The sequence below is a fragment of the Scleropages formosus genome, chromosome 13 (genome assembly GCF_900964775.1).
Source record: "Scleropages formosus chromosome 13, fSclFor1.1, whole genome shotgun sequence".
NCBI lineage: Eukaryota > Metazoa > Chordata > Actinopteri > Osteoglossiformes > Osteoglossidae > Scleropages > Scleropages formosus.
The window spans coordinates 13,741,439-13,767,799 of record NC_041818.1 but is presented as its reverse complement, the minus strand read 5'-3'; the positions used below and the strand labels follow the sequence as shown (position 1 = coordinate 13,767,799).

General features: G+C 45.6%; 1 protein-coding gene and 1 long non-coding RNA gene across 4 annotated transcripts; one reads left to right on the top strand and one right to left on the bottom strand.

Annotated features, from left to right (window-relative positions):
• Positions 1-481: 481 nt before the first annotated feature.
• On the bottom strand, positions 482-23,254 carry per1b (period circadian clock 1b). 3 transcript variants are annotated; one of them, XM_018742586.2, is made up of 20 exons: positions 22,930-23,254; positions 12,138-13,044; positions 11,379-11,626; positions 10,957-11,078; positions 10,629-10,830; positions 10,350-10,544; positions 10,179-10,257; positions 9,927-10,033; positions 9,676-9,829; positions 9,329-9,563; positions 8,966-9,074; positions 8,697-8,859; positions 8,254-8,372; positions 7,999-8,145; positions 6,209-6,505; positions 4,635-5,497; positions 3,899-4,082; positions 3,215-3,407; positions 2,914-3,064; positions 482-2,029 (listed from the first exon to the last, which is right to left on the bottom strand). In XM_018742586.2, exons 2-20 carry the CDS (start codon positions 12,491-12,493, stop codon positions 1,775-1,777), a joined length of 4,179 nt encoding a protein of 1,392 aa, XP_018598102.1. In that variant the 5' UTR covers positions 12,494-13,044; positions 22,930-23,254; the 3' UTR covers positions 482-1,774. The 3 variants fall into 3 exon arrangements, with proteins under 3 accessions (XP_018598102.1, XP_018598105.1, XP_018598104.1); XM_018742589.2 differs by having other exon boundaries at positions 6,209-6,502; positions 22,930-23,253; XM_018742588.2 differs by lacking the exon at positions 22,930-23,254 and adding an exon at positions 15,098-15,147.
• LOC108928599 (uncharacterized) lies at positions 16,169-24,271 on the top strand. Its single transcript, XR_001965679.2, has 3 exons — positions 16,169-16,280; positions 16,493-16,553; positions 24,236-24,271. It is a non-coding gene; the product is annotated as an uncharacterized LOC108928599 (long non-coding RNA).
• Positions 24,272-26,361: the final 2,090 nt, after the last annotated feature.

Below are 26,361 nucleotides of genomic sequence, written 5' to 3'. Positions count from 1 at the left end.
CTTAACACAGCTGGCCCAGAGCGCTTAGAATAAAATGTTAGGAAAGTGTAAAATAAAAGACCATAAAGCAAAAGAGACCCACCATCAATCAGGATTAACTAAAATTAAGATAAAATTGTACAGTCCGAAAAAAATGTTATTGAAGAAACCGCAAAGCATCTGAATGCTGCCCCATATATCTTGTTTTCTACTTGCTGCTCTCAGATTTAAAATGCGCAGTTTGTCTTTCGGTTATGAGGACTAATCAGTCAGACACACAGAAACCTATGAAAAGGAGAAAACTATCAAGTAGTTTCTTAATAAAACCTGTGGATGCAAACACTGTTGGTTACCAAAGAATTCTAGAACATTTACATTCAAATTAATTAAATAAACCACATTTCAACAATCACAATAAAACAAAAAGGGCTCACCCGTGCATTTCATCACATTTATTTAAAAAATGAAAAGAAAGAAAAAAAAAAAAAAAACACAAAAATTACCACTGATGCAATGAAGACTCATACGTCACTCTAACAGCTGGACTTACACCGAGTGACAGCGAGACGAGGGGAGCTGAAATGTCCAGAACGGCTCTCCCCCAAGCGGACTGTGGTTTTGGGATTCAGGCGCATTCCTGCACACCAGTTTGTGTGAAGCAGGGCTGGTGTGTCACTCACAACAGTAATTCGCACTCCTGGGTCCATTAGAAATAGATCTGGACACCACCTCAGGGATGCGGCTGGAGGCAGAGCTCAAGGGCACTGTCCCATTTCCAGTCCTGGCAAGTGCACAAGGTGTTCAAAACACATTCATGTTCCATTTCACAATCCAGCTCAAAATGCATGGAAAGTCCTCCAACATCCAGTAACAGTGGAAACACCTTTCTATCCTACTGTGGAATCGGCCTTTTTGTCACAATGTATGTACTGAGTGTGTTGCTGTCCTGCCCTTTTAAGTACCTATTAGTATATACAACTTACAAAAATATACAAACTATGTTAAAAAAAAACAAAACAAAAAAAAACCCGAACATTTGGTCACACCTGACTTTTTTAAAAAAAAAAAAAAAGTTTGGGAGCCGAACAGCCATCCTTCTCCGGATGACTCTGAGAAGATTGGTACAATTCAGGCAAAGCAGTGCTTTCTGGGCCAAGAGCAGAAGGATTCAAGATCCCTTGCGGTCATTTGCTACACATTCTTTGTCTTTTTGTGCAATTTTATTGTATTTATTTGACGAAGGATGTTAAATTAAAAAAAATAAATACCGGGAGAGGAAAGTGTGCGTACCACCTCTCAGACGTCAGTTTACCATGAGGCTATGCCTAAATTCACAACATTAAGCTGGCTTAAGAAACCAGCAGTTCAGTCTTGCACGTTCTGGCTTTTAACCACACTGGCATAGATTAATTACTGTTCCTTTCTTTTCTTTCAAGGCATACAATTTTCAAGACCGGACAACAGTGGTTACAACAAACCACAACTAATTTAGCAATGTGACTTTGGCCACTGAAGGGTACACTGGTGGTGCAAACAGGGTTTACGTCGGGTTCACGTCAGGTTCACGTCGGGTTCTCGCTGACAAAAGTGCACCAAAGGGTCGTGTTGACTGCCAGTGAGCAACAGGTTCACGGTCACCAACGACAAGCAGACTGAAGAGAGCGGTCCTTAGTCACATGCACCTCGAGAACAATGACTGATGTGCAGCCAGTAGGATGCAGGTTGCAGTTCGCGGCTGTAGACTAACACAGTTAAACTAAATATCGCCACATGAGTAAACCGTGGACTCTTCAGCTCAGTTGCCCGCAGCAGTCCTATCGAGGCCCTTATCCTCCTTAGTGTGCGAGGCCACCTCCTGCTCCTCTGTGGACATTTCCTGGTCGTTGGCTTGAGTCACAGCTCTGGCTTGCAGCTCCTCCTCCATGGGTGTTACTGACAGGGCTGTCTCCTTAGACGTTTCAAGCACGCTGCCCAACTCCATGTCGTGGATCTCCACATCGAACGGGGCTGTCTCCTGGACAGAGGGGTGCGACTCACAGCCTACACATGCCTAAGAGAAGCAGAAGAAAAAGATGAGGAAATTAATGCTTTCTTTTTGTCTCTCAACACCTAGACACGACTAAACTAGTCATCCATTGATACCCCCCATCTGAACTATGAGAATTCAGCTTCACAGGGAATTTCTTTCAATATCCCTAGCTCGTCTTATGAGGCATTTCTTAGCGTTTATCAGGACTGAATTTGACTTTTCGTCCCTTCTAACAGCTGGGCTGCACGAGACATTTACATTTATTCAATTAGCATGAAGATTCCGTGTATATTGCCGTTTTTGCCATTTCTTTTTCATGAGTGATTACAATCTGTTTTTGTAAACATGTTTAGTATTTGCTTTATTCACGTTGTGGAAGAACAACTTTATTGCAGTATATACCGTAGGTTTAAAAATTGCATGGCGACAGCGTTAGACATGGTTTTCGGCTTTATGCTCAGTGTCAGCAGCAGAGCAACTCACACATGCAAACAGACGCACACTATGGGCAACTCAAGAGTTACCGATTCACCTGAAACACGTCCTTGCACTATGGGATGAAATTGCGGCACCCACAGAAACCCCACGTTTGTAAGTGTAGCCCAGTATGTAATAGCCACAGAAGAGCTGAATGAGTGCAGTTAGACAGGAGCACAGTATTACAGAGTAAGTAATGAAGAGAAACTGCACTTTCATGACAACTAATGTTAATGGTGTCAATTCGTGGTTTTAGGAATGCATCGAGATTTTTACCATTGATTCTAATGGTAATTATGTCTTGGAGTTACAAGAATTCACCTTATGAAGGGTTCTTCACGAATGTATTACCTTTGTAGGGTGGGGAAAACTGCATGTACCTCTAAGCATTGTTTAGACGTTCGCAGCCGAACAGCAGCTCGCCTTACCGAGACGTTGATGGCCCGGGGTAGGCGTCCCGTGCGGATCCATGGGTGGACCTGACTCAGTTCTTTCTTCTGGGACTCTGTGAAACACGGCTGTTGCTTCTGCATGGCCCGTAGGGCCTCCCTGTCCTCACGCAAAACAGTCTCCACGTCCCTGTCCGGGAAGAAGCCTGGGGTCAAGTACCATTTTAAATGGTCTACACAATACATGTTCCTGTGCTAAAACTGTATACATTCCCTGCACTGCAAACTTTCCATTGGGACATCATGGAAGGTACAGAGTGAGGCTACTCTTATAGCTTACCGGATGGGCAGCTGGTAGGTCATCATTACTTCCTCATCTGTGTTGGCCATCAACAGCCAGATGGGGTCCTGCAGGACGTACTTTATGAACTGCTCCTCACCAGGTCCCCCTGTCGGCTGCCTGCGGGTGTGGTCATTCTCAGAGGAGTCAACACTGCCAAAGTACTTGCTGGTGTGGCTGCTTTGACTGCTTCCTATGGGCAAAAGATCAGAGGTGACCATTACAATTTTAACAAACAATATTAACTACCATATTCATAATTACCTGTACTGCATTTCATTTTATACTGAACTGTATGTATACTATTGTTTTATTAGATTATATGACAAAGTCCTATTATACAACATTGAAATTCATCCATATTGTTTATACATCCTTAGAGTTCATGTAATGTAGTAGAAGAGGATTTTCCATTAATGATGAAGTCAACTTAGGATAGGTTAATTGGAACAGAACCCCATCATAAGTGGGGGACTACCTGCACCAAAGTACAGGTCCAGTCTAGGTTGAGCCCAAATGCAAATATATTTACATTTATTCATTCAGTAGATGTGCTTTTCTCCCCATATGCCTAGATGTGTCGATTCAGCTGTGTTCTGTAATATCAAGATTATACTTCTGAAGACACCTGCCAAGTGGTGGAGCCCAGTATAATTCAGGACTGGCAGAAGAGAGTTTACTTACTGGTCCCACTGCCTGTAGTGCTGCAGCCATTGGAGCCAGAACCCGAGGATCCAGACCCAGAACCCGAGAACCCAGAACCTGAGGCAGCTGAACCAGTGCCTGACTGGGAGTCTTCCTGCAGCAGAAGGTCAAGGAGGTCACTTGACGTGGACATGGCATCCTGGTTGGATTCATTTGTCTCTCCCTGCAGGTATACAGGAAGTAGAAAAAATATTATGAATGACCAGTTGTCAATGAAACGAGACTGGATATTAACATTAATTAACCTGGGTCTTTTGAGACCAACAAAGCAGGTATTGTAGTGGTTACAGCTGCTGCCTTGAACTCATATGATGTAGGATTGAATCCCACCCACTGCTGTAGTACCCCTGAGAAAGGTACTTAGCCTGAACTGCTTCCATAAAAATTACCCAGCTTTATAAAAGGGCAAATAATTTTAAGTAGCTTAATATAGATTCTTTGCAGAAATAAATAAATGTAAATTCATTATCATGCCATACATAATTCAGAAACGAATTCACAAAATATCATAACAATCACATATCATCATAATAAATATTCACTAGGAACTGGATGCCAGTAAAAGACAAGCCTTCTAGTCACAGTAGGTGACATACCGAATCTAAAACCAATACCGTATATATATATATATATATAAGATTGTGTTTATTATAAGTAATTCTCCACGGAGAGTACAGTTTCATCATGCTTTAATGTTTAACACTGAAGTACTCACATTCTCATTCTCCTTTGAGTCTCTCGGCTCATTGCCTCGATTGGGTAATGCTTGCGCCACAGCCCCACCTCCCTGTTTTGCTGTCCAATCCTGTGCAGCCCCTCCCACTGGAGGTGTGGCTTGCTGCACAGCAGTGAGAGCTGACTGAGCCTCTTGCCGGTTACTAGGAGACTCCTCTAGCTGCAGCAGGTTGAGGGGGGATGAACACCTGGACTGAAAGAGAGGAGACTCCGCCCCCTCGCGCTCTATTGGTGGCTGACTGCAGGACTGAGGTGTGCTGGAGCGTGATGGAGCACAGGGGGTTTGTGCGGGCAGGGTCGGGGTCTGTGGAGCAGCTGGAGGAATGGGTGCAGATGCTGGATAAGAGAACCCAGGACTGGGGGTATAGAAGGGCTGAGGCAGAGAGGGTATGGAGGAGCTAAGCTGCGGGAACATGTAATTGGGCACAACAAACGCCACCATTGGGGGAACCACAGAGGGGGGTGGCTGCAAGGGGTAGCGCAGGCCAGACTGGAGCGAGTCCGGGGCACTGGGGGGTACCGGCTGAGGGAGAGGCGGCGGATAAAAAGGGTAGAGAGGCACGACCCCGGGAGGGTGCGGCACAGCAGCCAGGCTGGCTTGGGAACCCACAGAGGCAGGCCAGGATGAGGAAGAGGTGGGAGCTCCTGGGACCATGGGGGGCGCCTGGGGGACAGGGCCCTTTGGATTTGTGCCTGCAGCCCCCAGCCGTCCAGCAGCAGCTCCTTCAATCCCCAAAGAACTGCTGTGGTCTGAAGTTTTCTGGTGCTTCAGCCTCTTGCCTCCCCTTCCACGCCTACGTCCACTGCTGCCCCCTGCAGGGTAATCTCTGGAGCTGCGCACACCTGTGTGTCCCGGACAGAGAAAACTAAATGAGTGACGAAATAACGTCAGCCTATTCTGGCTGTTATAAACCTATCCCTGTCAGTTGCTCTGGACAAAAGAACCAGACAAATTAATTAAAGATGATTAAAAAATTTTTTTTAAAATTGCAGAACCACTGAACTTGCTTTATTTTCCTTCCAAAATATCTCAGGTGAAAAAACAACTTTTTCTATGCCACTATATGTACTATGTCAACACATGCTCTAATTTTGAAGAAAAAAAGAGCAGTAAACATTCATTCAGGGGAAGCAGCCTGTCAGAAGGATAAGAATGTAAACATCATCAGAAACATTTACTAGAAAAAGATGAACAGTGTTTTGGGTGATTGAAAGGGCTGAAAATTTCACAAAAACTCAGTGTATAAACTGTAAATGGTTATAATATTATACAATAACCATGAGTCACTACTTGCTAAAGGATGCAACAGGAGTATTTAATGTAGAGTGGGGAAATAGAGAGAATAAGCCAGCATTACCACTTGAAAAGTGTCACCTGTGCGCAAACCCATTAATAGCTCATGTGTATGAGCTCTACTGTAACTACCACAATTTTACTCATTGGGCTTATCCAGAGATACTGGAAAGGATGCTGTATAACTGTGTCCTCTCTTCTTCCTGGCCTGATATACACTGTACTGGATAACTTCTTCCGGGCCATTCCGTGCTGTATACCTTTTGCGAATGGCATGGTCGTATGGCGTCGCTGGGGAGCCGAGCTGGGGTCAAACACACGCAGCTGGCTCAGGTCCCGGAAACGACTGAGGAAGGCCTGCTCCTCTTGCTGCGTGTGTGCCGACAGCACCTCTTTGGTGAGACCCAGTCGCCCCGCTCCCCCTCTCCATGCATCCGCTGTTGGAGGAGCAGGACTGGGAGGAGCTGCCGGTGTCTGTGCCATGGGTGGAGGTGGGGGTGGCAATGGAGGTGGGGCTTGGGTAGGAGTCGGAGGGGCCTCCTCCATCACAATGTCTGCTTGAAGAAGAGAAACACAAGTGAAGAAGTTCAGTTCTGGTCTAGGAAAGCCTTAACGCAGAGGTTTTTGAGGGCCGCAGACACACTAGTGAACTGCTCTGGGTGCCACACTTGGGGGGGGGGGAAATCACAGTAAATGACATACTAAAAATGTCTAAACTGAAAAATGATTCACTTTGCTGTATGATGCAGCAATATTAACTCCATTAACTGTTTTAATGAAATGTTGTTAGAAGTTTTTAAAAGCTGGTGTATTGGTGGATATAGGATACTTTTCTCTAGAGACAAAATTCTTGTAAAAGTACAGTAAAAACACATATACTTTTCCCTTCAAATAAGATACCAAAACATTATCATTGCTATTATTATTATTATTAACAATAATAATAAAAGCTTAACATTTTGTTTTTGAGGTGCCCTCAACACTTCTCAATGGCTGGTCAACTGGTGCAAACCAGTGTGCTGCAAATACACTTATTTCAGCAAAGTCGGTTTTTTCTGAGGACATATGAGCAATTCACCAAAAACATTCGGTAACAATTTTTTCCCAAATAAAAAAAGCTTCCTATTTCTGGGCAATAATTTTAGCTACTGCACCAGAGTCACTTTAACCTGAATGGTTGGACACATTCTTAAAAAGTGACACTATCCCAACAGTTTACTTTTTTACTTTGAATATCATGTCTTCACAAACTTGCCCTTGAAATTTGTTAAATGCAGATGCATTTTTTTTTTTTTTTTTTTTAAGAGTCAAAGTCTCTTCACAGTTTTATTCCTTAAGAACCGAAGGCGGTTCATTGCATATGAAATGAATGGGCCTGTTCTTCATTTGATAAAGTGCAGGTTCGTCCGTCTCGCTTGAAATGCCCTACGCATGTCACAAACCCTTCTTTCTTGACTACAAGCTACATTCAGTACTGAGACTGAAGCAAAAGAGTAACAAGCGCACAGAACCGAAGTTCAGCACCGCCACTGGGATGGCTGGAACTTCAGGTCCTCCGCCCGCTGTCTGCTGTTCTGTCAGTCGCTATTACCTTGTACTACAACTGTGTTATTGTGAGATTCAACACAATTTATTTCATTTATGGTAGGTGTAGCACATATTAATAAGTCTCCTCACAAACCGTGCCTTGGACCCCCTGCCCTAATGTACCAATAGAGACCATTCCAAGTCACGAGAGACTGGAGCCACTTGACCAGCAGAAGAGTGATCATAATCAGTTGTCTGCCTCTTCCCGGTATTTATGCACAGCACTACTGTGCTCTCCCTGAGGACTTACATCACAGCTCCGGTGATGAAAACTGTTGACAACTTAGGCGCATCTACCCCCAACACTTATGTAAAAAGAAGGTGGCCATAATCTAAGACTGTAATCCATGGCTTTTAGGGGAAACGGAATGGATCGGGACCAGGAGTAGACTTGCACGCAGAGAACAGGGTGCACCTTGCTCAGGGAGGACAGGTAATGCGGTTAACGACTGGTGGGCTGTACCTGACTCTGGGGGTTTCTTGTCACCGACGTGAACAATGGTGCTGCTGAAGCTGCACTGCGACGTGATAGACGCAACGCTCTCAGTCTTACTGTGGAGCGTCAGTGGAGGCAGCGGTGTCCCATCAGCGCCCAGGGCGACCGGGGTACCTGCGGTATCCCGTACAGACACACTCCGGTTAAAACACAAACACGCAGACCACGAGCAACAGAAATGCTTGTGCTATGTAATGGTCACTGTCAAGACCGTTTTCGCACCTTTGTTGGACACCGAAGTCTCCTTCTGTTTGTCGTCGTCAGAGGTGGAGGAGACTGTGCAGGAAGAAGAGCCGCACTTCCTCTTGACCGTGCTGGGCACGTTGCAGCTCTCCAGATAACTGAGGAAGGAACAAGGTCTATCATTACTGGACTCAGAATACCACTTATTATGGCTTTTTTCTGTTGGACTAATGAAAGTGTGACTTCCACCATGTTCACCGCTACAGGTGATAAGCAGTTTTTAAGTGTAACGATGGTTTATTTGTGAAAACCAAAGGAAGAAAATAAATGATCTGATCAAACAACCAGAAACAGTGTCTCAAACTCTCATCTGACTAACGTGTTCTTGCTACCGAGAAACAAAGGAAAGTCAGAGCCGGGTATTCCTGAGCAATTTCTTGAGATCCCACAATTTTCAGGTTCAGAAACACTAAGATATGCACCGTATGATACTGTCCAAGCAGTTGATCTGCTGGTAGGAGTAGGTGGTTGGAGTTTCCTTCCTCACTGGCTCCACAGGACCCGTGCTTTTTGGTGGTGGTACAGGCTCCTTCTCGTCTCCAGCTGGCCTTGCTGCCTCGCTAGCTCTGAGGGCACCTGCTGCTCCTGTGGATCGGAAGAAGAAAGGGCATGTATCCATTCACACTAGACCTGAGTGTCCTGAGCCTCTCCAAGTTCAACGTGGACCAGCACAGCAGTGTTTGCCACTTACCCCCAGCCCCATGCTTGCGAGGTGGGGGGCGGTTGCGGGACTCAATGAAGACCTGCTGGCCATTGGTCTTCACCATGTGAACATCCTTGCAGATCTGCTGGAAGGTCATCTGATAGTGGTAGAACAGGAATATGACTAAAGCAACATGTCTGTGGTTCACACCTTAAATCTGAAGCATGTGTGATCTGGGTTCTTCATACTGACTGTGAAAGGCCATGTTCATCTCTATGTGAGTTGACACTGCTACTGTTCAATAGTTTTTGGGTCTAATGTTGTAACATTTTCCCAAAATAGCTAGAATCTGTGTTCCTCCTAACTAGGCATCACTTTGCCATTGATGGTCGCCAGGGTTCGAATGCTCACGGGCTTGCGCAGCTGTACAGTGTCCTCGGCGGCAGTGTCACTGGACGAGGCAGCGCTCAGGTGCTGCTCCTGTGAGCCATTGCTTCCAAGACTGTGGTAGCCCTGGGAGCCGCTGGCATGGACTGGCTGCATCAGAATCCGGTGGATCTGCTCACTTAGCTGGTGGATCTGGGGTATCATGGCCCGCCCCTCCCCACCCTGGGGTGGGCTGAACACATCCTCATTCAAGGGACTCCTGAAAAGGAGGAGAAGTTGAGTTCATGCACACAGCGCGACATACACAGACCACGCAAAATTAAAAGGGCGAGGGCCGGGAGGTAAGGGGACCACAAACTCTGCGCGCTCACGTTCTGACTTTGTGGCGACCCACTATAAAGGCCACCTTGCGGCTCCAGGGGTTGACGAAGCTGGACCAGCTGGTGTCAATGGTGAGGTACTCCCCGCTGCGAGCACACATGCGCAGGGGCGAGTGTTCAAAAGGCTGCCCCGCAAACTGCAGAACTGAGACAGACGCAAGAGACAAATGACACCATGAGACAATGTGTTTGCCGGAACAGGCCGAAAGGTGTCGGATAAACCATGAGGCAGGGGGACTCACTCTTTTTGTGGATGGCCACCATGATGGGTCGGTCCTCAGGGTGCAGGTACAGGAGGACAGGAGTGCCCACCAGATCCTGGGGCAGGTAGCCCAGCAATGGCACTGCCCTGTTACACAACACCTTTGTTATGTAACCGCTACTGCTCATGTACATGTGACAAACCCACACAGACTGTCCAACGTATGCTTACACTCTCACAAGACACACACACACACACACACACACACACACACACACACACACACTCTGACCTTTCGTCGACTTCCTGGAAGAGACAGCTTGGAGTATGACTGGTGGTGAAGACCCTCTTATCTGGAGGGATACGGGGGGCTGAAAGAATGAGCACAGCATTTCGGTCACATGGGTATGGGATCATCAAAAGATGAGCGCGCTTCTGATGAGCCACAGGGGGTGGGACGTACCTTCGTAGCCAGAGTGCACTCTTTCGGCGATAAGGAGGCAACAGGGTTGGGCGGCAGCCATGTCCGAGTCCCGCAGGGTCAGCTGGTATGGCGTCAAGCGAAAGGGGTAGTACCGCATTTCACCCTGGTGCACCCGTCCTCCGCTGATGCGGCAGAACATAGACTTCTCCTGTGTGCAGTCCACAGGTGAGGTGCCTGGGATGAGAAGAGGAATCTTTAAGCGTCTTCTTTCGCCTAAGGCCTTGGTTACCTCACTAGGTATCCCACTGAGGCCATTACCTGAACCCATGCAGGCAGACCACATGGGCAGACGGCATGGTGCCGTGTTGCTGTAGAAGGTATTTATATCCTGAGGAGCGAGCAGCTCCGAGAACAGCGCCCCCTGAAGGCTGTCGGGCTTGCAGCGCAGCAGGGAAGAGCCCTGGGGTGACACGTACACCACCTTCCCCGACAGAAAGGACACAGCCATAGAGAAGGTGTCCTGACAGACGGAAGAGTCAGAGGAGGACAGTGTCAAGATTACACCCTGCACCCGTTTTCTGCTCCAACCAGAGAGCCAGATTTATGCTCGTCTCCTTTTTTCTGTGCTGCAGTATGGGAGACTCACTGTGTTCTTGAGGGTGTACTCGGAACTGATGTTGTCCAGCTCCTCCACGGTGAAGGTGGAAAGGTCCAGACTGCAGCTGTGGCTCTCCTCCACACTCCACTGATGGTAGTACTCTTGATTGGCTGTAATGCACACAAACTCACGTCACACGCACAGTTACGCACACAGTAATGGATACAATTTATGTGGTTTCTGACTCTTGGAACAATTAATCACCCTGGCTCAGAAAGTCAGCCAGATGGTGAGAGCGAGTAAAAAAAAAAAAAAAAAAAAAAAAAAAAAAAAAAAAAAAACACCAGACACCTAACTCTGTTTACATGTCCAGCAGAAATCAATGTGTGTGAAGAACGTGATCATACACACGACACATTTGCAGAGGGCTGGACCCACAGCGCACAATGGTGTGAGGAGGCCTGGCTTACCTCTCACTTGTTTCACGCAGTTCAGTGCATATTTCAGGGCCTCCAGCGTTCCAGAACGACCCTTCCTGTCAGCTGGCACCCGGATCTTCAGCTCCCGGAGGGCTTTCCTCAAAGCCTTCTGCGTCTGGACTCGGGCCGACTGATCGCTGCTGCAACCGCTGGTGGAAGGGTGGTCCTGCTCAGAACTGGCGCTCAGCAGGCTATAGGCCGCAGAACTACTGGGGGGTGAGGGACTCTGAGAGTTGGAGCTGGTGGAGAGGGGTGGTGGTGAAGGAACATTAGAAAAGGACACTGGAATTTTAAGGATGCAAGAATGATTTTACTCCTGCATTTGCTAGCAGCTGCCATAAAAGGATCCCTCACTTCCTGCAATTTCTGCACTTTCATACTGCATTTCACTCCATGTAAATTGTCATACAATAACATCACGATGACATGTACTGGAAATAGCAGAGCAACAGCATTAATAACAGTTACTTTGCATAAGTACTTAATTGTTAGTCATTATCAGAGTGCATCAAAATGAAACGGGTTTAATTACAAATTACTTTAAATACGAAACATTTAAATGTTTGCATTTTTCTCCTTATATACATACATACACAAAATAAATTAACCAAACATATATGTATGTATGTATGCTGCTGCAACCAAGTAAATTTCCCCTAGAATCACTAAAGTTTCATTCACTCACTCACTCATTCATTCATTCATTACAAATTCATCCTTGAGCGTCTCCCCTCCTCCCTTTGTCCTGACCTCTTGTTGCTCTCAGTGGTCTCCAGCAGCATGCCGGAGTCCTTCCCGTTGTGACTGGAGGAGCTCTGGGAGCTGCGGGTGGACTGACGTCCTCTGGAGACACCCCCCCTCCCCATTCCGCCCTCGCTCTCCCGCTCTCCAGAATCGTTTCCACTGGACAGGGCATCCATGTCGTCCGAGTGGGCGCCGGCTGCATCCCTGGCCAATCCCTGGACTCCCGTGGCGCCCCGCGGAGATGCCCCCGTCTCACCACTGTCCGAGCCAGAGGAGGCCGCATGCCCCGCCTCTTCCTCAGCCCCTCCCTCTGATCTTTGAGGGTTACTTCTGGGGGTGGGGTCTGAATTATCAACACTCATAGTGAAGAATGGTAGAAAATCTGATCGAGTGCGTCACAAAAGTTCATATAATATTAGCTATATCTAAGTTGGGTTTGTATGACTGTGACAAATCTGAAAAGGATTTAGTGATATAGCAGTAAACATTTGTCTCAGCCTTCTGCAAAAAATCAAACTGCTTTTTGGGTACTTCAGTTAATATCAGCTGTATCAATCACAGTGATAAAACTGCAAAAAAAAGACCTTGTGCAGCTTTTTGAGGCGCGATCTGCGATGCCAAGCAACACTACATTCGTTATGTTGAAACTAATCCACTGGTAATAGCAGTCCCCTTATGGCAAGAACATTAGGCAGAAAAAACAAGATTTTTGCTTATTATGTGGACAGTTGGCCAGTAAAAGCCATCCAGATGGGCAGAGAGCAGACGGGGCTACGATCAAAGATGGCCTTCCAGAAAAACAAACTAGAAGAACATTTGTCCTTTTTGTTTTCTATCCTTCTGTCTTTTTCACTTCTCTCTTCGCTGCACCCTCTTTCTTTCCCTTCCTTTCTGGGGTTCCAAGGAATTGGACCTGGTAAGGAAAAAAGTGCACCTGTCAAAGTCACAGTCAAAATCAATCAGCACAAGAATTAATTTTCATCCCAGAAACTTCTTTTGGGAAGAAGACATGGCAGACAAACCAAAGGCAACGACTTCTGAACTAATCCTTGTGTTATCCTGATGAGGCTGCGAATCTACGTGAAAATGCGAGACGCGCAAAAACGCCTTAAATCTGTCTTCGGCACCATAACACATTACATGCATTATGCAATAACTTCGCAAGACAGTAAAAATGCCCTCCCTTACACAGAAATAGTCACTTTTCCCGTAGTAATAGTGCACAGTTCTACAAGGGCAGCTTCAATCAACAACCTGGAACGGTTGTTAGTGCTGAACAACAGTGGTTTGCACCTAATAGAAAGACTTAAATACATTAATTAAACACTTGTCAATACAGGGTATTCAGGTTTTCTCCTTAAAAATTTCTTCCTCCCATGGATGAATACCTTGAGCCAAGAATCACCTAACATTTTGTGCTGATGGGGGAGGTGCACATTAAACTCTTTTCTACATTTATTTATTTTGCCGATGCTTTTCTCCAAAGCCACTTACAATGATTTGCCCATTTTTACAGCTGAGTAATTTTCACAGGAGCAATATACCTTGCTCAGGGGTACTATACCAGGTGGTGGGATTTGAACCTGTGACCTCTAAAACTAAAGGTGGAGGCTTAAACACCATGCTACCTGCTAGTCGAGTCTAAATACATTACACTCCATTTTTTAAATATTCTCCATCGCAAGGTTAGGCTATACAAACTGCCATGTGCAATTCAACTAACTACTCCAACAGAATGGTTTTCACAATGAGGAAGAGTACAGAAATGGTTTACCACTGTCTTCTCCGCATGTCTTTGGAATGTGGACGGAAACCCGCGTGGACATGGGGCGAACATGCAAACTCTGCGCACACCGAGCTGGATTCGAAACTACAGCTGAATGCACAAAGAGTTTCCTGCTATTGTGAATTACAGCATGTGCTTTTAGTACACAGACCGGTCACATATCGGTGCAAACAGCTAAAGGGATCTGCAGCTATCAAATGCCTGTCGCCTTTCTGGGTTCTCACCTCTTTTACGGGAATCATGTGGGTTGTACAGGGTGTGCCCTTCCAACGGTTTGGGAAACACTAGCACCTCTAATTTTCCTCTTTTCAGTGGTGTCACAAACAGTAAACTAATCTTCCTTGCGATAGAATGCTGCAGTACGAGTCCAAGGGGGGGTCTGACAGCACCGTATGTTAAGACTGGGAAGAAGAAGAAGGAAAAAAAAAAAAAAAAAAAAAACCAACACAACAGTAAAACCACAAGGTAAATCAACAAGACGCTAACACTCAAAAAAGTCTCTTGCTCACAAAGTCACGTAAACATCGTTTCTCAACCATCATGCAGAATTTTCTCAGCTGAATAATACAGGAAACGTGAGGTAACCATGAGAGACGCGATATTGTCTCTTCGGTCCCAGTCTGGTTTCACGTCTATGAATATATTGCTATTTATTTCCGAGAGACTGTTGATCCAATTGACTAAGAGGCTATAAAGACCGCGAACGCATTTCCCGACTGAGCCGCTGCCATTTTCGTCATGGCCGAATATATACACAGTCACCTCTTCGCACCTGGGCTCATGAGCACCAGCTCCGCAACAATGGGGTATACTGTGGATAAACGTCCGGCCTGAAAGTCTGGAAATTCAGCGTCAGGCCAAACGCAAAGAGAACCGGAGAAGTACTTGTCATAAAGCTCAACACTGGTAAAAAAGGGGGGGTCCCACGGGGGACTTGCTGTGTAATAGCAGCAGCATATACAGATGATGATTAAAAATGGGAAGTGCACATATTTGTGATGTTTCACCTGAGTGGACAGAAGTGATTTTGGAAAAGCAGACCGGAGTCTCTGTTCACACTGGAACTGTCCACCCGGGAAAAGATGTACCTGGGACCCACCGCTGCACAGCGACAACCGCTACACCAGTATGGGGGGGGGGGGGTGTGGGTGTGTGTGTGTGTGTGTGTGTCACTACTGACCTGTCGCACAGAACTCGTGTGTGTTCCATACTGAGGCATGGAGCTCCACGTGTGGTCAGGAAGAGCCCAGAACAATGTCTGGACAACCAAATCATAGTCACAGAAGACAAAAGTTTTTTTTTTTTTTTTTGAAAAGAAAAAGAAGCAAAGTCCTCAGACTTGAATGGAGAAACGTTATTAAACAGGTATACCTGGGATTTCAGTTCTCAAACAAAAATTGTACAAACGAGGATGATAAAGCTGATTTAAGAAAAACTGCACAATTTGCAGAAGAGCTACCGACTGTTTATACGAAACGATTCGTTCCCATATTTTCACATCACGTGATTTTCACGAAACCAAGAACATGATTTCTGTACAGTCAGTGTAAGTTTAGTGCTGCCAACTGCGATCACAAACGTGCAATATAATAATGTAATGATTATTTCTTTCTGGTTAAGAAACAATGAATGAGGACAAGTCACGAATAATAATGTATGTTGCTAGTATCAGTGTTAAAGCCCAATGTTTGAAAATACAACAGTCGTTGTCAAAAATATTTATCATTCTGAATTCCTCCTCCTGTGCCCGCACCGCGGTTAAGAAATACTATTTAGAGAAGGGCACATATTATATGACGACGTGGAGTCACATGGCGCAAAATGCAAACCGTGGCGATGGAACTCTGGGTTATGTAACACACTGACTGATATCAACATGCAACAGCAATAATTACAGGGATTCCTACCCTAAATTACGAAGCGAAGACGCACAGACACTGCGATGCCTGCTTCCCGCAACGACAGCAGCTGCTGCAGCTGCTGCTTTTGCTGCTGCTGTCAAGGCTTTCGCCCGAGATCGAGAGGAGCGATGCACGCGCTCTCTTGCGCGCAGCCCGCGCGCGCGCACACGTCGAGCCTGTTTACTGTCCCGAGTGCCGCGCCCCTTCCAGCGTGCCCTCTGACCACGCCCACCGCACAACCGCGGCCAACGTACGATGTGATTGGATAAGCGCGCCCAGACTCAGCAGTCCCGCTATGGAAACACCAGAAGCACGTGTCGCCCGCTGCTGTCTCTAAGAGCCGAGCACGCTGCTCATTTATTGCTCGTGTCAAGCGGCCACTGTGGTGAAGGGAGACAAACTGCCTTTCTTGCGGTCACGTCTCCCATGCGAAAGAACATTTCTTGGCATAGTCACCCAGACGTACGTAACTGTAGCGTAATAACGGAGTCAATAATAGCGCAGCGAGCTCGGGTTTGGGCTCCGATGGATTGGGGGGGGGGGGGGGGGGTGTCGTGAAGAAGCTGTCCATTAGGACGTTTATTAGAACATCAGCACACAGCAAGATGTATCAGCGAATACAGAAGGAAAAACTGCACTCTGTTCAATTTTTTTTTTTTTTTTTTTTTAAACAGATCAGAATGGATTTGCAAAACACTAAAACTGTCTGCTCCCGCAGCCTGTCCAACAGCACAGGTAAGTCTCTCCATTAATCACTTCCACTATTAAAGTCTTTATTTAATAAATAACTTAGCCATAAAAACAGTCATGCCGCACTAAAATATATTCAGTATAATTAAACGTTTAACAAAAGCAACCAATATAAATATTTGCAGGACAGATTCCTTTCTTAGGGCAGTGTCCAGTACTGTCCAACCGGTGCTCACCGCCATAGGTCCAGGTAGTCCGCTCTATGGCAACTTCCAGCAACTTCCATTAACATCAACTATTTACGGTAATATCTGTTCCTGCTCCAAAAAAGGGCCCTTCGATGGGACGCGTCATTACAATTTTAAATTCATCTTTTTTTTCTTTCTCTATAATAGCACTTCTACAGATTAACACTGAAAGGGGAATCAAGTTCAAATTGTGCCTTAAACCAACGTATTAATTTTAAAATAACTGAAATGTCATAATGACACATCTTCACATGACCTGCCACTCATCCTGTGGCAGTGGCTCCCAGGTACTCGAGCATGAGCTTCTTTTCCACCTGCAGCGACACATCTCGACCAAAATGTATTAATCTGTTACGAAAACAACACAAACACAAATTTCCATGTCTTTCGTGCCTTTATTTGGCATTGAGAGACACCAAATTGTCTTTAATAAAACACTAGAAGGGACATCTGAAATTGCGGTGTCTGTTTTCTGCCAACAATCAGCATTGTTCCAACTTGAAAAGAGAATCAAAGTATCCCTGGGACTGGAACCGAATTCCACATTTAATCGAAAGTACCATCTTGGTCGCAGTAGCAGTTTAGTCTTAGTTTATTCACTTTATTGGTGACACACACACACAGGTGCAATTCTTGACATGTTTTCCCCCACAGTGTAAAACTGTCTCCTCCTTGTCATTAAGGGTAATTCAATGCCACACTTTCCTGAACACTGAAAGCTCTTTCCTGGTGCAACTGACTCCAGGTAATCCACACACACACACACACACACACACACACCGGCCCAGACGCAGCTATAAAATGCTCGAGTCTAAATCCCCCTCTGGAGGAAGTGTAGACACACAGAGAAAGAAAAGTCATATGTTTGGAGAGCTATTTCTGAAGACTTATCAGCTGGAGTCACAATGTCAGTCCCTGTACTGGTCCAAGTCTGACCAAGAAGGTAACACACAGTACTTGCAATACTGGTAATGAATATTTAAATGGGTGGGAAAAAGTTAGTTTTAACAATGACACATCAATTGTTCGAAGAGGGGATACTTTGAAAGTTCAGCTCACAGTGTATGGGGGGCGCTGTGGCGCAGCGGGCTTGCCCGGGTCCTGCTTTCTGGTGGGTATGGGGTTCGAGCCCTGTTTGGGGTGCCTTGTGTCCCCTCCCCCTCCAGCCTTACGCCCTGTGCGGCCGGGTTAGGCTCCGGCTTCCCGCACGGGACAAGCGGTTTCAAATGATGTGTGTGAGATCTCACGGTGTAAAGCCAAATCATCTACAAGCAAATCTTGAGGATGTTCATCACATTCATGAAATGCATCTCACAAAACTAACAAATCAATACAAATGCATACTGTGCAGCCCCTCTACCCACAAGGCTTCATTCAAACCTGTTTGCGCTTACATTCAATAACCATGCGAACACTCTGTTTGGCTACCGTATGAATGCACAGTGTGTGGCTGTTTTTCACTGGGAAGGACACAATAGCACAATGTGTTCCCAAGAGAGCATCAGGATTGTTCCAAGGCTTCTTGGCATCTGAAGCGACCCATGAAAACCCAATTTGACACACCGCTGACGTAATCTGGTTGCTCAGGTTGTCAGCCCTTGCTCAGAGGTACAGATGGAAGCTACAGTTCACTCACTCTTTACATTTCTAAATGCAAAGAAAGTCTTAGACTGACATGCCCCTCGGATTCTGCCAGTACGCTGTAGCTGACTGCCTCCCCAGCTGGCTGAAAACCAACAATTTTGGGATTTGCAGAAATGGGCATTAACTGGGAGCTGGTTTCTCGTTCACTCCTACAACAAACTGCACTGCAATTGTTCCTTATGTGAAACACTGTCCAGGCCATGGGTTTCCAAACTTTTTGGCCAACGGTCACAATCATTAGTGTGAAATGGTTCAAGTACAATGCATTTCAGTATTACATCAAGTGAGATACTGAGTTGTGTCTACATTGGAAAATTATTTTATTGTTCCATTTAGCTGTATTTAACAGTGTGTGTCTATAACTGTTGGATTCAATAGAATTTACAATATTTATGACAGACAAAATATATATTAATAATTTTACAAATGTTTTTGAGGGATGCATGATGGACACCCCTGGTCTAGGATGTATCCAACTCTCAGTACCGATTACTTTCGGCTCATAACAGCGAGCGCCTGCTTCACCTTACTTTAACCACACAATCGCTCCATCTCACTAATATGGGTCTCCTCCCCTGTCCCCAGACTTTGCCGTCTCTGTGCCTTGCTGCTGTCCTTACACCGAGCTGTTTGTTTGACACGGTATTCCAAAACATGCTCCACACTCTGTTTATATGAAGCTGTATACTCACTGGTCCTCGACGCTGATGGGCAGAACACGGGACTCCTCCCTACACACACATGCCAAAGTTTCAATACAGTCACAATAACAGAGGCAGAAGAGTGTTTCGATACTGATCCGTACATACCTAGATCTTAATCCCAAATATCCGAAGCCCAAATGCAAGACTGTGCTTTCTAGCTGTTTGAGCGCTGCTGACCGTCCAATACAGCAAAAGGGATGACAGCACCTCCCTTTCCTTTCCACCTCCTATAACCAGATATGAGAAGCACCACTCTGGATACTGGCCACACAGTTTCAGCCTATAGATGACACTATGACAATTTTATTCATCAATTTGAACTCTACTGAGCCCAGGTTATACAGTCGTAGTGTAGTTTCTGCGTAAAATCTCAGCAGAGCTTTTCTGATTAAAAATGTACATTTGGGTCCCACCAATCTGGCACATTAAACATTTAATCCATCCATTTTCAGTAACTGCTAATCCAAACCAGGTCACTGTGATCCAGATCAGAGTGCGGGAAGAGTATGCAGGGTTCACCTCATACAGGGCCCCAAAACCTCACTGGCAACTAACAACCACACATTAAGGGCGACCTGAACAATGTCCCTATAAAATCCATCCAGTCATTCATTCACTGCCCATAAATACTTCTTCCAATGCAGGGTCATGGAGGTCCAGAGCCCATCTTGGAAGTACAGGGCTTGAGGCAAGGTACACACACTCCTGATGCTAGTCCATCAGAGAGCAATCACACACCGACACACTACAGGAGATTTTAGAGTCAGTAATTGCTCCCGTGACCCCGTAAGGGACAAGCGGTTCTGAAAATGTGTGTGTGTAATTCACATAAAGCATGCCTCTACACTGTGGGACGAAACCCATGGGAACACGGAGAGAACATGCAGACTGAGCCAGATTCTAACCCAGGAGCTATGAGGCACCAGTGCTACTTACTGTGCCGGCCCACTTTTAAAATGTTGGGTGAAACTCATGTGAAATGGGAAGAAAATCAAACGTACAGCATAGACAACAGCCAGATTCAAACCCGATACACTGGAGCTGCAAGAAAATAACAATAACAAAGTCCACAAAGCGGTTTAACATTGCGGCTGTGGAACAGTTTATAGACAAAAAATTACAACGCTACAGCAAAAAAGATAATACAATAATATTTACCTATAGCTGGCATTTGCTAAATTATGAAACATTTACATCCTCGCGACTTCTCTTCCATACAGCTATGAAGCTCGAAACACTTGAGAGGGCCACCCTTCCATGTCAATCTTGAGAGGGCCCATGGTACCCCTCTCCTTCAAAAACTAAATTTAGACTATGATGAGTAATCCACTCCAGATATTCAATAATCCAACGTGTTTCTGTTTGCAACCGTGGGTTTCTGACCACACGAACCACACGTGTGTCCAAGGGGCTGCGCTTGTGCAATTTCTTTATCGTGTAGCGTGCATCGTGGATTACCCTCGCTCATGTTTACTGTGGTCCTACTTAATACAGCACTGCTCTTGCCAAAACGGTGCTAAAATGTATGGAAATCCACAAATCACATGTGAAAGGTAAAGTGAACCCTCTCAGTGGGATTTAAAGGAACAGTACTTAGTAATGACAAATGTTTTCATGATTTTTCCACCTTCTGTTAAAAACAGGTTGGATACTTGTGCGAAATATGCAACGGAAGTAAAAAAAACAAACATAAACTCTGTTAATCAGCAACTATATATCTTTTCTCACATACCTTAACTGAATAAAGTTAAATTCTACATTAGAACTGCCATGCACTGTATAACAAAACGACAAAAACAAAGCTCAATCGTTACAAAGTAAATAAACAGAATTCAAGAAGTCAACGTGTGAACACAAAATAACTCATTTCAAACTTGCAACATCTTTTGGAATTTCACGCAGTTTCGGCATATCTCTGCGAAGTTGCACTTTCTTCACCAACTTTGATTTTCCGAGCGTGAACAGAGAAGTCAAGCAGCGATGTGAATCAAGCTCACTAATCCTGCTAACATTCTCATCTATCACACTGCAGCTTTTGGATCATTTAAAGTTATGGGCTTGTTGACATTAGAGCTAACAGCACAACTGTGTTTGAAAAAGTCACTGTAACAAATTCCATTTCCCCTCTAATGAATTCATTTAGGAAGAATTTAATCAACGAATAAGAGAGGAATGAAGTTAATCATTAACTAAATATGGCAATTTCATCCTTTATCCCCCTTGTCTGTGACTGACCCTGTTTTTAAGATCTGAGTACCATCGACTTGCAACCACAGCAGCGCCACACAGGGGCCAGTCTTAGAACTTACTGACTGTACCATGTAGCGTGGCATCCAAGCAACTGGCCACAAATCTATCGCCAGCTGGGCAGTGACCGCATCTGAAATAATCGGCACTGGAGTTGTGCGTCTGCTCTACAACAGTTTAGGGTTATGAGTTTATCATCAAAGCTGGCAGTTTTTAACTTAATCTTTAGAAAAGTTATTTAATATTACACACAATTAAAATCTAAATTTCACACACATTAGTCAAAATCGTATCTCATCAAAGCTGGCAGTTAACGTGACAATCAATCGTCCACCCACTAGCAATTATCAGCCTTGTCCAGTTCAGGGTCATGGTGGTCCGGAGCCTATTCCAGACACAGGTTGTGAGGCAGGGTATGAGACCATCACAGGGCAATCTCGCGCACACACACAGAGTCCTTTAGGGCTGAACCCATTCAGGGGGGGGGGGGGACCGTCACACGCAAATCTGAATTCGAACCCGCAGCCGAGGAGCTGTGAGGCTCCAGCGCCACCTGTGCGCAGTCCACGTGACCACTTCACGTCATCTAAGCGGGGACAGCACACGAGTGCATATACATATATATATATATATATATATATATATGTGTATACTGCAGGATGTCTGCTCCACTGTGTCTTCGCGTCATTCTGAATGAACAGCGCACAGTGAAAACAGGTTATCTTGCAAAGCCCGAAGAAGCTCGGCTAGAGCGCAGTTTAAACCGAAAACGAAGTGAATGGCGCTTTCAGAGACGGCACTGGAAACGGATCGCTGGGGGGAAAGGGGGCTGGAGGTCGTGAAATGTAATTATCTGGGGCCGAAAACCGAGCGCGAAGCCCCACCTGAGCGAAGGCGGCTCAGCCAGGACATGATCGCCCCCCCGGGCGGAGGCGGATCGGGGCTCGCGTCATACTCACAGCAGGGCCACAGGCCGTCAAGCGCGGATACACACACACACACACACACACACACACACCGCCAAGCCTCGGAAAGCTACACCGTGACGAACATGCGCGATTTCCTAGTTTCCTTAAGCATCATTCTGTATTGCCATACTGGGGTGAGATAATGGCATCGGCCACCAGTCACCCGTCACGTCGTCTCCACTCCACCAGCCCGCTGCCGAGCCGCCTCGCGCAGGGCGCTCACGCGCACGTGAGTTGCGTTACCATGACACACGCAGCACGGATATTAACGGCATCGTACCCCCTAAACCATCGTCATGCTCAGTTTATTCGATATAGTTAGGCGATATTTTCACACGGCGAGTTGTTGTGCACTTCTCCCCGAGACCCGATCTCCATTATTATGCTTTACGACTGAGTTCGTGACGTCCACTGTAAAACTGTGCACGACTTCCAGCTACGGTGTCATCCAGCAGCAATATGAATATAGCCCATAAAACATCAAAACATTAACCAACAATAACAGTACAGTGTGTGATTTACAGAGATGGGCGACACATCGAATATTCAATATACAGAAATTCGCCAGCCCCCCCTACTACTAGCCAAGTTTAACTTAAGTTAATCTTACCGCGTTCTTCTTGGACACTCTGAGTCTCTCTAAATCATGTAGATTATTTGGTTCCGTGCCATTTTTATTTTTCTGGTCTTCACAGTCGCTCCACAAAACAAAAGTCGAACAGCCAAAGTGAAAGTGCACAAGCAGCTGAAGAGAAAACGGGAGTATGATCAGCGGTAAGACTTGCGTTATCGTACTCCGATCCTGACCAGCCGTCTACCTACGCCAGTCTATTGTTCGACACACATTTTGCCTCCCCACACCAGCAGACACGCAGAGGTACACGTGCCTTCGCGCTTAACGTTCCGCACTAAAACAGAAGGCGTCATTGGTTCCTCAAGCACTGCAACCACGCCCCGCAATCCACCGATTGGTTGAACTAGGCATCCTCTGCTGCACGTGTCTCGGATGTCACGTTGCTGCCTGCTCGCATAGAAGCTGAAGGAGGAACATGTTGACGTTACCGACTGTTTTTGATGCCTCGTAACACACCAAAGAGATGCGCACGGGCGCTGTGGTAAAGTGTCTACGCACTTCTGCATGGACAAGGGGGACTCGGCTCAGAATTTTCTAATCCCATTTTATATCGATTTTTGTCTAATCCTGCTATTCATGATAAAATATTTTAATTATATTTTTTAAAAATACAATATTCTGCTAAGCACAGAGCCGTCGTATTATTATTTTATGTTGTAGATTTTGTACGATTCCTGTACATGAAAAAAGCAACGAAACGATTATTGTTGCTTCAGTTTTACTTCAACTACCAGAGGTTTAACAATGCGCTAAAATCTTTTGTTTATGCTTACTGTGTAAGCCTTGACTTTAACGGTGCGACTGGCGTAGTTTGTTTTGATATTTTAAGTGCGCCTCTCTCACAGTCACAACGGCATAGAAGGGCCGTGGCATGCACAATTCCACGTGCTGGGCGACCAGCTCTGTGACGTCATTACATCTTATTCCCCGCCCACCTCTCGAAGTCACGCGGCCGGCGGAGTGGACGGGCCCTAAACGCTGGCAAAGAAGAAAGGGAGCGGGGTGACCTGGATCGCCCTTGTGTGCGTGGGGCGCAGTCCTTCTGCGCGCGGAGAGTGAAGCAGAAAGGGCGAAACCCCGAAATGTGCCGCCTGAAACTAGGGACCCAACTAGGGCCTCTCACATATTACATGGAGCACAGAGATACCTTAAGTTTTTGTGGGGCAAAGGTAACTCAGAGTCCAATTGAATGGAAGCCTAGGAATTGATTTGGAAGTTCTGTTTAACAGCTTCAGACACACACACACACACACACATTTTCAGAACTGCTTGTCCCATACAGGGTCACGGGGAAGCGGAGCCTGCCCGGCAACACAGAGCGTAAGGCCAGAGGGGGAGGGGACACACCCAGGACGGGACATCAGTCCGTCGCAAGGCACCCCAAGCGGGACTCAAACCCCAGACCCACCGGAGAGGAGGACTGTGGTCCAACCCACTGCGCCACCGCACCCCCCAGCTTCAGATATTTTTGTTTATTTGATACTTACCAAGACATGACATTCCACTGCTGTGGTATTTTCCCCATTGGCAGCGTGTGTCTGAATTGTTAACCGGTGCCAAGCAGAGCTCTCAGTTCCAGGGCTGTTCTGAGGCCCTTTGTGAATTTTACAGTCTTCAGAGCCAACTCCACTTCAAGAGATTAATTGCAAAATAATATTGCTGTCATAAAAAAATACAGATCGAGTGTTTTCATCAGTGCGTTGTGGCAATGAAGTGTTGCAAATATATTGCAGACAAGTTGAAAAAAATTAACTAGTAACTGAACCAATTAAGCGAGGGGAATGCATAGGAATAACAGCTAAGATGTACAACTGTCAAACATCTTCTCTAAGTACTGTTGTCAAGAAGCTTTCCTCCCCATGGTCAAAATACATGTTTTACTGATGTTTCGCTTCACATTGGATAAACATTTTCCACCCCAGGACTCTAGAAGAGCCCCAAGCAAAACAAATGCTCGGTTTTTGATGATGACTGGTAAATTGTATTATTATTATTAGTAGCAGTAGTAGTAGTATTAGTATTATTGTTGTTGTGCCTATGGTCTAGTTGGAGATAAAATATCCATTCTCTGTTACAGTTTTGCAAAGGAATCTTAATTTTTAATTTGAATGCTTTTGGTGCTTATCTTTACAAAATAATCAAATAAAATGGTTGTGTTGCACAAATGCACATTTTTATTCCACACATATGATGGATGAAGACAGTTATTTATGTTGCATCAGCCATGTTGACAGCATCATTTGGAACTGCAGTTGAGGAATGTACTAGTGCAAATACACACACACACACACACACACACACACACACACACACAGTCTGAAGCCACTTGTCCCATACAGGGTTGCAGGGAGACGGAGCCTAACCCGGCAACACAGGGCGTAAGGCTGGAGGGGGAGGGGACACACCCAGGACGGGATGCCAGTCCGTCGCAGGGCACCCCAAGCGGGACTCGAACCTCGGACCCACTGGAGAGCAGGACCCGGTCCAACCCGCTGCGCCACCGCACCCCCCTCTCTAGTGCAAAGAGAAATAAATAATGAAAAACCACACACAACACTAAACACTTTGGTCACCTTCAATCATAAAAAATACATAAAGCAACAGAACCAACACTAACAATCATCCCCGGTTAACTAGAGCGTAAGGTTACAGAGAACTATCTAACTTTAACTGAGCACACAGAAAGAAGATGGCAGTATCTCTTCGGTAGCAGTTTAAGACAGTGGTTAAGGTCCACAGTGCAAAGACTGAGAAAGAGATGAGCTGGGGTGTTCCCAGCAGGTAGGCACAGGCTAGGACACAGCAGGGAGTTGGCAGCAGTCACATTAACGAGCATAGAATAACTCATTCTTTTAAATTGAGTATTTTTCTGTTTTGATAGCAGTGTATCTCTGCTAGATACAGGTTAGAAAAGCAGGAATACATGGCACAGATTAGAGGAAACAGTGTACTGTTACAGAAGGCAAAGACCAAAGCAGGTGGAGTCATACACCTCCACTTCAGGTGCTGAAATACACTGGGAGAGATGGAGGAGAAAACAAGGGGGAGAGGTGTTCATACCACACACACACACACACCTTATTCAAAATACAACAACCATCAGAAAAAAGTCATTTGTATTCCTGTGCAAAACTAATAATGATGCTTTTCTTACCAATTATGATGATGAGTATAACTGCACATATCACTCCCAGGATTATCATCATCTAAAAGTTGAGTTGGTGTGACGAAAAAGAGAAAGTAATTCAGCATGTGTAACATCCTTATCATGAACAACGGGAAATACTCAGCCAAAGAACACACACTGAATGACATGGTAAATGTTTTCAGCGCAAAATGGTGATGTACTTTTGTTACTTTATTGGTATAAGGTTACTGCATGTCACAGGAAAACAGTTTGGGTAATTT